This window comes from Ranitomeya imitator, unplaced genomic scaffold (assembly GCF_032444005.1).
Source record: "Ranitomeya imitator isolate aRanImi1 unplaced genomic scaffold, aRanImi1.pri SCAFFOLD_706, whole genome shotgun sequence".
Classification (NCBI taxonomy): Eukaryota; Metazoa; Chordata; class Amphibia; order Anura; family Dendrobatidae; genus Ranitomeya; species Ranitomeya imitator.
The window spans coordinates 42866-57902 of NW_027193569.1; the positions used below are offsets into that span (position 1 = coordinate 42866).

The 15037-nt window shown below is 49.7% G+C and overlaps 3 protein-coding genes across 4 annotated transcripts; all 3 read left to right on the top strand.

Annotated features, from left to right (window-relative positions):
- Nucleotides 1-801: 801 nt before the first annotated feature.
- Nucleotides 802-1739, top strand: LOC138653732 (histone H3). The gene has a single exon (XM_069743343.1). It carries the CDS (start codon nucleotides 832-834, stop codon nucleotides 1240-1242), a length of 411 nt encoding a protein of 136 aa, XP_069599444.1. The 5' UTR covers nucleotides 802-831; the 3' UTR covers nucleotides 1243-1739.
- A 4950-nt stretch (nucleotides 1740-6689) lies between these two features.
- Nucleotides 6690-7070, top strand: LOC138653734 (histone H2B 1.1-like). The gene has a single exon (XM_069743346.1). The coding sequence runs from the start codon at nucleotides 6690-6692 to the stop codon at nucleotides 7068-7070; it is 381 nt and encodes a 126-aa protein (XP_069599447.1).
- A 4167-nt stretch (nucleotides 7071-11237) lies between these two features.
- On the top strand, nucleotides 11238-13349 carry LOC138653733 (histone H2A type 1). 2 transcript variants are annotated; one of them, XM_069743344.1, is made up of 2 exons: nucleotides 11238-11643; nucleotides 13188-13349. In XM_069743344.1, the coding sequence occupies exons 1-2, from the start codon at nucleotides 11277-11279 to the stop codon at nucleotides 13262-13264; spliced, it is 444 nt and encodes a 147-aa protein (XP_069599445.1). In that variant the 5' UTR covers nucleotides 11238-11276; the 3' UTR covers nucleotides 13265-13349. The 2 variants fall into 2 exon arrangements, with proteins under 2 accessions (XP_069599445.1, XP_069599446.1); XM_069743345.1 differs by lacking the exon at nucleotides 13188-13349 and having other exon boundaries at nucleotides 11238-11669.
- Nucleotides 13350-15037: the final 1688 nt, after the last annotated feature.

A 15037-nucleotide genomic window follows, 5' to 3' on the forward strand; every position in this document is an offset into this window, starting at 1 on the left:
CCTCCCTGCAGAGCTGTATGATCAGTGCCACCACCTCCTCCCCGCAGAACTGTACGATCAGTGCCACCACCTCCTCCCCGCAGAGCTGTATGATCAGTGCCACCACCTCCTCCCCGCAGAGCTGTATGATCAGTGCCACCACCTCCTCCCCGCAGAGCTGTATGATCAGTGCCACCACCTCCTCCCCGCAGAGCTGTATGATCAGTGCCACCTCCTCCTCCCCGCAGAGCTGTATGATCAGTGCCACCACCTCCTCCCCGCAGAGCTGTATCATCAGTGCCACCCCCTACTCCTCCCTGCAGAGCTGTATGATCAGAGAAATCACCTCCACCCCGCAGAGCTGTATGATCAGTGCCACCACCTTCTCCCCCGCAGAGCTGTATGATCAGTGCCACCACCTCCTCCCCGCAGAGCTGTATGATCGGTTTTCCTACTTGTAATGTTTTTAATATAACTGATGCTGGGCGCAGTCTCAGGATGGGGGGTTTGTGTGATCTGACGATAATGTGGGAGCTGCACTGTACAGCGCTATACACGGCGACATTTCAACGCAGATACATCAGCTGCTCCAGCAGCGGCAAATGAGTGATCTGAGGACAGACGCATCACGAAAGAGGCGGGGACTTCAGGGGGCGGGGTTACTGGGCGGGAATAATAACAATGACTGGTCAAACATATCAACCCTTATTGGCCTCTTTTTTTCATGAAAGAACCAGTGGAGCGCAGGGGGCGTGTTTCCCGGAGACCAATGAGGACGCGCACCGGAGCATAAATACCCTGCTCCCGCCGCTCCTCTCATCACATCTGTGCCCGCCACGTCTATACGGAGCCATGGCAAGAACAAAGCAGACCGCTCGTAAATCCACCGGAGGGAAAGCTCCCCGCAAGCAGCTGGCCACAAAGGCCGCCAGGAAGAGCGCTCCCGCCACTGGTGGAGTGAAGAAGCCGCATCGTTACCGGCCAGGAACAGTCGCTCTCCGTGAGATCCGCCGCTATCAGAAATCCACCGAGCTGCTGATCCGTAAGCTTCCCTTCCAGCGCCTGGTGAGGGAGATCGCCCAGGACTTCAAGACCGATCTGCGTTTCCAGAGTTCGGCCGTCATGGCCCTGCAGGAGGCCAGCGAGGCTTATCTGGTGGGGTTGTTCGAGGACACCAACCTGTGCGCCATCCACGCCAAGAGGGTCACCATCATGCCCAAAGACATCCAGCTGGCCCGCCGGATCCGTGGGGAGAGAGCTTAGATCTGCCCCGGCTGCGACCACAACACAAAGGCTCTTTTCAGAGCCACCAAATCCTCCCACAAATGAGCCGAGTCCTGAACGGTCTCTCTTCTGCGCGTATTCTCCATATACGGAGCGCGGTCAGGAAAGGTAATAGCCGGCTGCTGTGTCCGATATTGTAGGTGATCAGCGATATTCCAGTTACCGCTCCGCGCATCCTTTATTCTCACCAAGTCCAAAAGTGCGACATCAATTACATGACTGACGTTTTATAAGGACAGGGTAAAGTGTGCGCTGTGCACAGCCCGGGTCTTTGGTGGTGGAGGCGCGGTTTCTGTACAGCGCAGACGTAAATGGGGTCCTAGTGCCGCCTCTGCAGTCTTGCGGCTTTAGGTTGTAATTATCATATATTTGAGTTTTCTCATCTTATCTGTGGCTGGTGCCGCCGGGGGTCTGGTTACATACAGCTCCCTGCTCTGCAGTGACCGGTAATGGCCACCAGTCGGGCACCACGTGTAATGATGAGTGACTGCCGGGGATCAGATGAGTTATCTGTAGATCAGTGTCCTTAAAATGTATTTTTTATTCTACTTTATAACAAGCTGTAAAATAACAACCGAAACTACAATGGAAGTAAAAATCAAAATAACCAACAGATCTAAGCGACGCTGAGATGAGAAGAATAGAGAAGCGGGAAAAGAAGAGCACAATAAGTGGAAAATTCAAAATCTCCAACCGTTCTGTGCTCAACCAATCAGACGAAAGGGAGGAGCTAGGAGCTAATTGCAAAATTTCTACTAGCAATCTCCCCCGGATACGCGTCGGAACAGGTGAATATGCATGGCTCACCCTCCCCCGTCATACTCACCCTCCTGGCAGCGTCTCTGCAAGTCCCTGCTTCTCCGATGGTCTCTGGTGCCGGCAACTTGTTCCTGTGTTCGTCATGGTACCGCTCATTAAAGTAATGAATATGCGCTCCACGCCTGTGGGAGTGGAGCCACGTATGTATTCATTACTTTGTTTAGTGGTCACGTGGTACCACTCATTACAGGAAGAGATGCAGGCGCCAGAGACTATCTGAGAAGCAGAGACCGCGCCAGTATGAGGTGAGTATGATGTGCCAGCCGCCGACCCCCTGGTACAATGACTCCAGTATAAGACGAGAGGGGCACTTTCAGCCTAAAAAAAATGGCTGCAAATCTCAGATTATACTCGAATGTATAAGGTAAATGCCTCTGGCACTATAGAGGGCGATGTAGTAAGGATTATTTTTCAGTTACACTGGTGTTTAACCCTCTTGCTGCCTGTACAGTTTTTACATTAAAGCAATGAATTAAAAAAAAACACCAACAAACTAATTTGTACTTTACAATTATGAGCAGGTTCCTGTAATTTTGCATTAAAGCATGATATTTTATATAAAAAAAAATGCATAAAAATGTCTTTCTGGGTTGTAATTGGTACATGAGGTAACGGCATAAATGAAGTACCATCATCTGGTGATTAAGTGATGGGAAATCTCTTCTAATTTCACTTGCTTCTTTCGTCCTTCCAAATTTCCATTTATGGAAGTTCTTCATCAGAAAATGAACAAATGTCTATCATTGCATTACGCTGAGGTTGGGACGCTCTGGGGGTATCACATCCACAGGAAGGATATAATGGAACTAGAGAGAGTACAAAGGAGGCCAACAAAATTAATAAAGGGAATGGGAGAACTACAATACCCAGATAGGTTAGCGAAATTAGGATTATTTAGTCTAGAAAAAAGACGGGGCGATCTAATAACCATGTATAAGTATATAAGGGGACAATACAAATATCTCGCTGAGGATCTGTTTATACCAAGGAAGGTGACGGGCACAAGGGGGCATTCTTTGCGTCTGGAAGAGAGAAGGTTTTTCCACCAACATAGAAGAGGATTCTTTACTGTTAGGGCAGTGAGAATCTGGAATTGCTTGCCTGAGGAGGTGGTGATGGCGAACTCAGTCGAGGGGTTCAAGAGAGGCCTGGATGTCTTCCTGGAGCAGAACAATATTGTATCATACAATTATTAGGTTCTGTAGAAGGACGTAGATCTGGGGATTTATTATGATGGAATATAGGCTGAACTGGAAGGACAAATGTATTTTTTCGGCCTTACTAACTATGTTACTATGTTACATTGTATAGGGGATAACTGTGGGTGCATCAAAGTGTGTGTGTGTGTGTGGGGGGGGGGGGACTTAGGGCATCATACTGTTTGGGGAGTTACTGGGGGTATTATACCCCCACACAGTAACTGTGGGGACATCCTGCTGTGTGGGTATCTTACTGTGTAGGAGGCATCATACTGTGTGGAGGGTAACTGGGGGCATCATCTGTTGTGGAAGATATGATCCACCATGATCTGGAACAGTAATGACAATATTTAGGATACCCTCAATCATAAGGGAAGGAAATTACACATAATAGAAGCTGGAAAGATAATTGCAGAAACTGAGCAATGAGCGGGAAAATCAAACTTCCCTACAGTTTAGTATTTAGCCAATCAGCAGAGAAAGGGAGGAGCTAATGTAGATTCTGTAAGCCCCCTCCCGGAAGTGCGTCATCTCTGCAGTTCTCTCTCTGGTCCATTCTCCCTCCATATAAAGGTGCAGTCCCTGAGGCTCAGGAATCAGTTTTTGCTCATTAACTGCAGAAAATGTCTGGTCGCGGCAAAGGAGGAAAAGGTCTCGGGAAGGGCGGCGCCAAACGGCACAGGAAGGTGCTCCGTGATAACATCCAGGGCATCACCAAGCCTGCCATCCGCCGTCTAGCTCGCAGAGGAGGCGTCAAGCGCATCTCCGGCCTCATCTATGAGGAGACTCGCGGTGTCCTGAAAGTCTTCCTGGAGAACGTGATCCGTGACGCCGTCACCTACACCGAGCACGCCAAGAGGAAGACCGTCACCGCCATGGACGTGGTGTACGCGCTCAAGCGCCAGGGCCGCACTCTCTACGGCTTCGGAGGTTAATTGTGTTCTCTTCTGTCTTCACAACCCAAAGGCTCTTTTCAGAGCCACCCACATCTTCTAAGTGAGAGGCTGCACCTGACTGCTAGGATCTCATTTCTCTGCTGTGGTGATGTCGCTGTAATGTTAGTAGAACACTCATCGGTGCCGAATTTACGCTCCGAATACTGAATAGTCGAAAACTACCATCGGCCAAATAATTGTGGGGAATGGTAATTCTGACCCTGATCCGCAGTTCGGTAACGTCCTCTGATGCCGTTTTTGGGCGGATGGTTCTGTCGCTGCTTTTGGTTGTGAGACCTATTTGCAAATCCTGTTTTGTACCCGACGGATTCCGTGTGTGTATGATCTGGGAGTAGGGTCTCTTTAACCATATTCCCACACATTCAGTTTCCGAAGGATATCCTGACGTGGAAAGGCTTATTGGAAGCAGATCTCTCTACAGCTCTAATCAGGGGGTGTTCCGGGCGGTTTCCAAATGTAGGTTAATATTCTGTCTAGACATTTAAGATCCTGTTCTTATTGGGCGCTGATTGATTAGTATCCGGCTCAGCGTCTCTGCAGGGCAAAATATCCCCTGTGCGGCTGCCTGTAGTACCGGCCTCAGCCTGGGACGTGCTAGTTGTATGCTCCCGGGTCCTGACATACTGGGGCCGTGTCTGCTCCCCCGTCTTTCACCGCGGACTTCGGGTGATGCGGTTTCTTCTCATTGACCTACAAAGATAACATGGATTCATGGGGGATATATATCCGCACTGGGCCGCAGTGATAATTTCCTGATCAGATCCGTGTACAGGGAATGTGGCTGTAAGAGGCAGCTGGATAGATGGACGCCCTGTGTACCGGGTACGGAGGCTCCTGTGTGATGACCAAGTCCTGGACACTAATGTGTCGGATGGATGTCGCCTCTGAAGACTATTATAACCTCCTCAGAATAATAATGGCGACTGATCCCCGTGTTTGGGGGCAGACAGTTGGGAGGACAGGACCCGGTATTATCAGCGGGGTAGAGCTGCTCCCACCGGTATACACAGCGATCGCCGCTCCAGCAGAGGGGCCGGTAATAATCCGACGGACAAAGAAAAGCGATTGAGCGGGAAATTCAAAACCAGCAACGGATCTGTAATCAGCCAATGAGCGAGAGACATCCACAGGCGCCGACCAATCCCAGATACAGGAACATCCGCCCCCATTAACTCCTTAGTGTCCGTGTGTGCTGACCCCCACTACTCACTCGCTTTATAGAAGCGGCGACTTCCCCCACCCGAGACCCGGCAGCGTCACATCAGGCTCCGGGCAGAACATAGGAGACTTGTCTCAGTCAGGCTGTGATAGGATCAGCGCGGACACCACAGGGGATCTGCACAGGATAATACGCGGGTGAGTGAAGAGCCGCCTCCTGTGCAGATGGAGCGGAGGAGAAACACTGACAGGGATTGACCCCTCACCCGCCAGACTGTCAGTGCAAATTGAGTGTCGCTCGCAGAACTCAGCCTCGGAATAATCTGCAGATAGCTGGAAATTAGCCCTTATTGAAGGAGGACTTTGTGCAGTGATTGGGACAGATAATGGCCGTTTCCTCGTAGATCCAGGAAGCGGCTAGTCTGCTGTGCCAGGACTGTAAACTCCGCTCCTCCACATCTGTCCACACACTCAAAGGCTCTTCTAAGAGCCCCCACATCCTCCTCCTAAGAGCCGCACCGCTGATCACACTGATGGTTCACACTGCACCAGGCGGTATATAGAGGTCACTATACACGATCCGTGCTCCACTGTACTGCGGTCACCACAGAGCAGAGATTCGTGGCTGAAGTGACTGATCCGGCTTCATGTTACTGAGATCACACACAGGAGGGATAAGTGCAGTTTATACAGGGGACACAGCTCCTGAGGGAAGCCGGCTCTTCCTAGAAAACTGGGTGCGGCTACTACCGAAACATCTCACTGAATTCACAGGGTTTGCAGTCCTGGCACAGCTGACTAGCTGGGGTTTCCAGCACCATCTGGAGATATTACTGCACTATACGGAGTGTAACATGTCGAGCGCTGTACTGTAACTGCCTGCATAATGTGGCACAGTCATTTGTCAGTAGGTTGCAGTATATGGGGGTACTCTGCACTATTCAGATGAATAACAGCACTATGAAGGGTAAATAGAACATGAACACATACAGCGCTATATGAGGGTGCACTGCGGTATATGGAGCTTCACAGCACTATTTAGATGTATAGAGCATTATACAGGGTTTTGCATCGCTATACAGCATCCCCGCTGCAAAGATGAAGCAATGATTTGGGAAACCACCAATCAGCTGCAGTGGTCTAACGTTCTCGTTGGTCACATGACTTCATCACCCAATAGAACGGCGGTCTGACAGCAGTGCTCATCTGCATGGCCGGGCTATAAATTCCGCCGCTCTTGGAGGCGCAGGATCATTATTCTTCTCACTTGTACTGAGACCGGTTTGTTGTTATCATGCCTGATCCCGCCAAGTCTGCGCCTGCGCCCAAGAAGGGCTCCAAGAAAGCCGTGACTAAGACTCAGAAGAAAGACGGCAAGAAGCGGAGGAAGAGCAGGAAGGAGAGCTACGCCATCTACGTGTACAAGGTGCTGAAGCAGGTCCACCCCGACACTGGCATCTCCTCCAAGGCCATGGGCATCATGAACTCCTTCGTCAACGACATCTTCGAGCGCATCGCAGGGGAAGCCTCCCGCCTGGCTCACTACAACAAGCGCTCCACCATCACCTCCCGGGAGATCCAGACCGCCGTGCGCCTGCTGCTGCCCGGAGAGCTGGCCAAGCACGCCGTGTCCGAGGGCACCAAGGCCGTCACCAAGTACACCAGCGCCAAGTGATCGGCTCCGTGCTCCGCTCCTCACCCCAAAGGCTCTTCTAAGAGCCACCCACACCCTCACTATAAGAGCCACCCACACTGCTCCGGTGTCCTCTCCCGTCTCCCCGAGGTGTCTGCTCGCTCCGCCCGGGGCTCTGCGCCTGGTGACGAGGGAGATGGTGAGAAAATCTCAGGAATAATCTGGGCATTGCTCAGCGAGTTGATGTGTATTCAGGGACTTCTTATTTAACTCCTTGCTGCACAGATCTCGGCATTCTGGGGTCTCGTTTATTAGTTCATTACTCTCGTTTCTCAGGTAACAGGAGCCATTTGTGGTGGAGTTGATCTAGAGCCTAATCTGGATTCTTTTTACAGTGTAAGTGACGTCATTACATTTAGAAGCGGCGGGAAATTCAAACCCCCAACCGTCCTGTGTTCAGCCAATCAGCAGAGGGAGGAGCTAATGTTTCCAATGGTAACACGTTTACGGTTCCCGCTTTTTTCCGTCTTTTGTCTTCATATAACACCTGGTCCCAGGACCGATATCGGGAAATCTGCTTGTGTTGAGCGATCATTGGTCTCTTACATCCCACACAGGAATCTGCAGATTTCCAGGTTAGCGGCGCTGTATCCGCTCCGGTTTCCTCTCATGGATATAGAGAATGATTCGTGTTCTCCACATGCTGTGATGTTCCCGTGTGTCTGACCTGGAGACGATCAGATCGTCCCTTTCCCGTCACAATCCGTATTGTTGAGACGATATACTGGTCAGGGACATATCCTACAAGAGACATTTCAGGGAAGACCAATTCTGCCCTTCCCAGCAGATCCCACCATGTCTCCCCATTACAGATCAGTCCTACGGCTGCAGGCAGGAGGTCTGTGATGGGAAATGTAGGATCATGTGTAGAAGATTGCGGAGTGTCCCTGCTCAGAACATTACCCTGTGGTGTCAGGATCTCACAGGTCAGGCAGTTACATTATCGGCCGTCACATCCTCCTCACAGGATCCCTGCTCAGTTACTGATCGTCCTTCTGTTCTATCACTTTTCTTCCCCCGCTTCATCTAGTGTCAGGACTGGCGGCTCTCGGGCAATATTATTATTTATTATTATAGCGCCATTTATTCCATGGCGCTTTACATGTGAGGAGGGGTATACATAATAACAGGTACAATGATCTTGAACAATACAAGTCATAACTGGTACAGGAGGAGAGAGGACCCTGCCCACGAGGGCTCGCAATCTACAATGGATGGATGAGGATACAGTAGGTGAAGGTAGAGCTGGTCGATCAGTGGTGGTTACTGCAGGTTGTAGGCTTGTCGGAAGAGGTGGGTCTTTAGGCTCTTTTTGAAGGTTTCCATGGTAGGTGAGAGTCTGATGTGTTGTGGTAGAGGGTTCCAGAGTAGGGGTGATGCGCAAGAGAAATCTTGTATGCGATTGTGGGAAGAGGAGATAAGAGGGGAGTAGAGAAGGAGATCTTGTGAGGATCGGAGGTTGCAGGAAAGTACCGGGAGAGGAGGTCACAGATGTATAAAGGAGACATTTTGTGGATGGCTTTGTATGTCATGGTTAGGCTTTTGTACTGGAGTCTCTGGGTAATGGGGAGCCAGTGAAGGGATTGACAGAGGGGAGAGGCCGGGGAATAGCGGGGGACAGGTTGGTTAGTCGGGCAGGAGAGTTTAGAATAGATAGGAGGGGTGCGAGAGTGTTAGAGGGGAGGCCACAGAGCAGGAGGTTACAGTAGTCCAGGCGGGAGATGATGAGGGCATAGACTAGGGTTTTTGCAGATTCTTGGTTTAGAAATCTACAGATCCTTGAAATATTTTGAGTTGAAGGCGGCAGGAAGTGGAAAGGGCTTGGATATGAGGTTTGAAGGAGAGATGAGTGTCAAGGATTACCCCGAGGCAGCGAACTTGGACTGAGGAGAGTGGGCAGCCGTTTCCTGTAATGGATAGGTTCGTTGGGGGGTTGCGTGTGATGTGGGAAAGACAATGAATTCTGTTTTGCCCACATGTAGAAGTTCCGAGAATGTGGAGGGGAACAACGAATCATGGGAGAAATATCCCAATACAATTGCAGGATAGGATCCTCTAGCACTAGATGTAATAATGTAAAACGAATGCCATAGATCTCATAGGGTTAATATGACGTGAGATAAAACCACTGCAGTGCAGAGAGATCCGATCACAAGTCTGACTGTAAGATGCCCCAAGTACTGGTGACTCCCATCACAGCACAAATGCGGTTTCTTCTTATTGATATATAAAATAAATAGAACACGGAATTACAGGGAAATGGGCTGTACAGTAATATTCTCCTGATCAGATCCGTGTGGGGTGAATAGGGCAGCGAATATTCACAGGGAATGTGGCTGTCTGAGGCAGCTGGATAGATGGACGCCCTGTGTACCGGGTACGGAGACTCCTATGTGATGACCACGTCCCGGACACTAATGTTTCGGATGGATGGCGCCTATGAAGGTTATTATAACCTCCCCAGAGTAATAATGGCGACCGATCCCCGCCCGTGTTTGGGGGCATGAACAAGGATAATGGTGTGCACTCAGGTCAAGGACACGGAGGTGCTGGTAAAACAGACCGTGTGGTCAAGTTAATAGTAGAAGAAAAAATACCGCACACTCGAAACTGGTATGATGCAAAAGGTATATGCCAGATTTATTCACGAAAACAAGTCAACAATTGCCACTGTGATAATTCGTAGATAGAAACCCGACGTTTCGACCCTCCCGGGTCTTATTCATGGGGTTACTAGGAAAGCAAATAAACAGTATAAGTAACTGTATGTGACATAACATTATATGTAATAGAAAACGAATAAGAACAAAAAAGACAAAATAATAAACATACACCAAAATATAAAATATAATATGTACAATATTTACAAGGCAACCAGAGGCGATGAAGGGAATACTGTCCGGAGCAGCGAAAAGTAAGAGTCTGTGGATGCCAATGTAGAAGATAGTTGTGTTTCAATTGCTCTAATACTGTCCTTTGTTTCCGTAATAGCCTTTTGTAGAAATTCAATGGTCAGAATAATGATGTCTAAAGAACATTTATTTAGTATTCTCTTGTATTTGTCACAGTAATCGGGATCTTCAGAAAAAAGTGTTGGGCGCAGGTTGCACCTAAGACCTCTCGGGATCTTGCCCTGTTTATGATGTTCTGCCAAAGTTATGCAGTGTAAATCATATGAGATTAATTTTCGTCGCTCCTTCTCGTAGTCCCTCGTCCTCAACTCATGGGGAGGGGTTTTCAAGAATTCACTTGAGTTTGAAACTTGCGATAAGATGCTGGAACTGGTTGCGTCGTCGTATGCGAAGATGTCAGACGTCATCTGGTAAACCGGTGCTACACCAAGCAAAAAATCACATGAACAAGGATAATGGTGTGCACTCAGGTCAAGGACACGGAGGTGTTTGGGGGCAGACAGCTGGGATGACAGGACCCGGTATTATCAGCGATCGCCGCTCCAGCAAAGGGGCCGGTAATAAACCCGACGGACAAAGAGCAGAAACTGAGCGGGGAATTCAAAACCAGCAACGGATCTGTAATCAGCCAATGAGCGAGAGACATCCGCAGGCGCCGACCAATCCCAGATACAGGAATATCCGCCTCCATTTAACTCCTCAGTGTCCGTGTGTGCTGACCCCCCACTACACACTCGCTTTACAGAAGCGGCGACTTCCCCCACCCGAGACCCGGCAGCGTCACATCAGGCTCCGGGCAGAACATAGGAGACTTGTCTCAGTCAGGCTGTGATAGTATAAGCGCGGACACCACAGGGGATCTGCACAGGATAATAAGCGGGTGAGTGAGGAGCCTCCTCCTGACAGGAATTAACCCCTCACCCGCCAGACTGTCAGTGCAATATATGGCTGATAGAAGACACAAGTCCAACAAGTGCAAACAACAAGTCAACAGAATATTTCTGCATTTCCTTCTGCTCCAGGACAGATATCTGTTTTCACCCCTTATCTATTCTGTCCAAAGCGAACGTTTTCTATTGGGTGAGAAACTCATTTGAGAAAGGAGCAATAATAAGCTCCGCCCTCTGTAGCTCATTGGTGGATCTCCAATACTCTTCTCCATTTTCATCTTCAGATCCGTCCAACGACAGGAGAGGAGGGCGGAGCAACGGACTATATAAGGCGACACAGCACAGACTCTTCTCTACACGATTTTCCGTCATTAGTTATCGGCATCATGTCTGGACGCGGCAAACAAGGAGGAAAGGTCCGTGCTAAGGCCAAGACCCGCTCATCCCGGGCAGGACTGCAGTTCCCAGTCGGCCGTGTGCACAGGCTTCTCCGCAAGGGCAACTACGCTGAGAGAGTCGGCGCCGGCGCTCCGGTCTATCTGGCCGCTGTGCTGGAGTATCTGACCGCTGAGATCCTGGAATTGGCCGGCAATGCTGCCCGGGACAACAAGAAGACCCGCATCATCCCCCGTCACCTGCAGCTGGCGGTGCGCAATGACGAGGAGCTGAACAGGCTGCTGGGTGGGGTGACCATTGCCCAGGGGGGCGTCCTGCCCAACATCCAGGCCGTGCTGCTGCCCAAGAAGACCGAGAGCAGCAAGGCGAGCAAGAGCAAGTGAGCGCTGCCGCCAATCTCTACAAAACCAAAGGCTCTTCTAAGAGCCACCCACACCGTCACCACAAGAGCCGGCGCCGCCTATCTCGGGGGTCCTCGCATGAGGCTGATAGTTCATACACCATTGCCGCCATTGTTGGTGCACATATCCACAGAATAACAGGAGATGAATGGGTCAATCCCACATGAAGTCTCAGACCCTCAGGTGGAGTGTCGTCTGCCAAGCTCGCAGGAAATGTCCCCTCCTTAGTGTCTGATACTCCGCGGTGAGGTCTACATGTAGTTAGCAGGTCCCGCAGTAAGGGGGTGGGGGATGGTTGTCGCTATCAGTGACCTGTAACAATCCTCCGGAGATTATGAGCGGGGAATTCAAATTCCCCAACGGATTCTGTGATCAGACAATGAGCGAGAAACCTTGGTAACGCTCAGCCTTCAGTGATGTACATAGTAACATAGTTAGTAAGGCCGAAAAAAGACATTTGTCCATCCAGTTCAGCCCACACTCCATCACAACAAATCCCCAGATCTACGTCCCTCTACAGAACCTAATTGTATGATACAATATTGTTCTGCTCCAGGAAGACATCCAGGCCTCTCTTGAACCCCTCGACTGAGTTCGCCATCACCACCTCCTCAGGCAAGCAATTCCAGATTCTCACTGCCCTAACAGTAAAGAATCCTCTTCTATGTTGGTGGAAAAACCTTCTCTCCTCCAGACGCAAAGAATGCCCCCTTGTGCCGTCACCTTCCTTGGTATAAACAGATCCTCAGCGAGATATTTGTATTGTCCCCTTATATACTTATACATGGTTATTAGATCGCCCCTCAGTCGTCTTTTTTCTAGACTAAATAATCCTAATTTCGCTAATCTATCTGGGTATTGTAGTTCTCCCATCCCCTTTATTAATTTTGTTGCCCGTCTTTCCTCTCCCGTTTAACTCCTTACGTGCCGTTTTCCAGCTGATCTTTTCTTTACCAGAGTATCCACAGATGCGGCACCTTCACCCCAGGCCCCGGCAGCGCTGTGTCCCCCATACACTGCACACAATGTATACGCTTTGTATATACATATACAGGACAGGAGCTGTAGGGAACAGAACCAACACCTGTGTCCCCCCATACACTGCACACACCGGATATATATAAATACATGACAGGACCTCAAAACGCGCAGCCGTGGCTATCAGACCTCAAACAGCCCATCATTATTCTGAGGAGGTTATAATAGTCTTCAGAGGCGCCATCCACCCGAAACATTAGTGTCCAGGACGTGGTCATCACATAGGAGTCTCCGTACCCTATGTGATGACACACAGGGCGTCCATCTATCCAGCTGCCTCCTACAGCCACATTCCCTGTACACGGATCTGATCAGGAAATTATCACTGCGGCCCAGTGCGGATATATATCCCCCATAAATCTACTAATCAGCGCCCAATAAGAACAGGATATTAAATGTCTAGACAGAATATTAACCTACATTTGGAAACCGCCCTGAACACCCCCCTGATTAGAGCTGTAGAGGGATCTGCTTCGGGTAAGCCGTTTAGTCTTTCCACGTCAGGATATCCTTGGGACTATTCAGTATTCGGAGCGTAACGTTGGCACCGATGAGTGTTCTAACATTACAGCGACATCACCAAAGCAGAGAAATCAGATCCTAGCAGTCAGGTGCAGCCCTCACTTAGAAGATGTGGGTGGCTCTGAAAAGAGCCTTTGGGTTGTGAGGACAGAAGAGAACACAATTAACCTCCGAAGCCGTAGAGAGTGCGGCCCTGGCGCTTGAGCGCGTACACCACGTCCATGGCGGTGACGGTCTTCCTCTTGGCGTGCTCGGTGTAGGTGACGGCGTCACGGATCACGTTCTCCAGGAAGACTTTCAGGACACCGCGAGTCTCCTCATAGATGAGGCCGGAGATGCGCTTGACGCCTCCTCTGCGAGCTAGACGGCGGATGGCAGGCTTGGTGATGCCCTGGATGTTATCACGGAGCACCTTCCTGTGCCGCTTGGCGCCGCCCTTCCCGAGACCTTTTCCTCCTTTGCCGCGACCAGACATTTTCTTCAGTCAATGAGCAAAAACTGATTCCTGAGCCTCAGGGACTGCTCCTTTATATGGAGGAAGAATGGACCAGAGAGAGAACTGGAGAGATGACGCTATCCGGGGCGGGGCTTACAGAATCATTAGCTCCTCCCTTACTCTGCTGATTGGCTGAACACAGAACTGTTGGGAAGTTTGAATTTCCCGCCCATTGTACAGTTTCTGCAATTATTTTTCCAGCTTCTTTATTATATACAATTTCCTTCCCTGTAGCGGCAGGTATCCCGACTATTGTCATGACCATGCCAGATCAGAGTGGATCATACTCTCCACAATGTATGATGCCCCCACAGTTAATCCCAATACACGGTTGAAAGCAGCAAGTGAAATTAGGAGAGATTTTTCATCATATCAACATCAGGTGATTGAATGTTAATTTATGCCATTACCTCATGTACCAATCACAACCCAGAAAGACACATTTTTATGCATTGTTTATATAAAATGTTATGCTTTAATTCAAAATTACAGGAATGTGCCGTGTTTTTTTTTTGTTTGTTTTCTTTAATTGTTCTGATTTAATGTGAAAACTGTACTGGAAGCAAACCAAAATAGAAAAATAATCCCTACTACATCACCCTCTATAGTGCCAAAGGCATTTGCTTTCTTATAACCAGGACGTGCTTCTTCGAAATTGGGGCCTGAGTAGCTGTCGGATGGCCAGGAGGGCTTCTGGGTCCCAGTAGGACACTGTAGGAAAAAAACAGGTTGGATCCACTACAAATCACAGCACAAAAGGCATTTCCGCAATGAGATCTGCAGCAGAAAAGTCCCTTAAACTTCCGCATCAGTAGCAATCTGCATCGTGCATTTCTTCCCCCCATAAGGTGGCTTTGACGTCCTGCAGCAGTGACCGGGGAGTCTCGTGTACATAATCGCTGTATTTCGGCAGGGAACATTTTATGTTATCCAAATCCATCTTCTTTATGACCCCAGTGGCCCATTCTGGTGGGCGACCCTGCCGGTCCCCAGCACCGTCCCCGCCTGCCATTTGCTTCTCTTTTATCGTGTGCTCCAGCCAGTCTCTTCCATACTCTTCGGAGGGATCAGTGTCCCCATTGCACAGATTGGGCTTCACAGCGAGAAGTATTTCACACGCCTTTGATGCCACTGGCCGGTCACAGTCACACAGACAAGTCAATAAGGCCGGAAAAAGCCCGACTCATTCACATGTAACCAGAGCGTCGGAGATGGAACCTGAACTTCTGCTAGATGGCAGCCCTATAGTGTAAGGGCACGTTAGGGACGGTCCCATCTCCAATGTTTGGGACAT

Coding starts and splice junctions, on each gene's coding strand:
- LOC138653733 (XM_069743344.1), top strand. CDS start 11,277: ATGTCTGGACGCGGCAAACAAGGAGGAAAGGTCCGTGCTAAGGCCAAG. Junction 11,644..13,187: donor GCTGCCCAAGAAGACCGAGA/GCAGCAAGGCGA, acceptor TTAGAGCTGTAG/AGGGATCTGCTTCGGGTAAG.
- LOC138653732 (XM_069743343.1), top strand. CDS start 832: ATGGCAAGAACAAAGCAGACCGCTCGTAAATCCACCGGAGGGAAAGCT.
- LOC138653734 (XM_069743346.1), top strand. CDS start 6,690: ATGCCTGATCCCGCCAAGTCTGCGCCTGCGCCCAAGAAGGGCTCCAAG.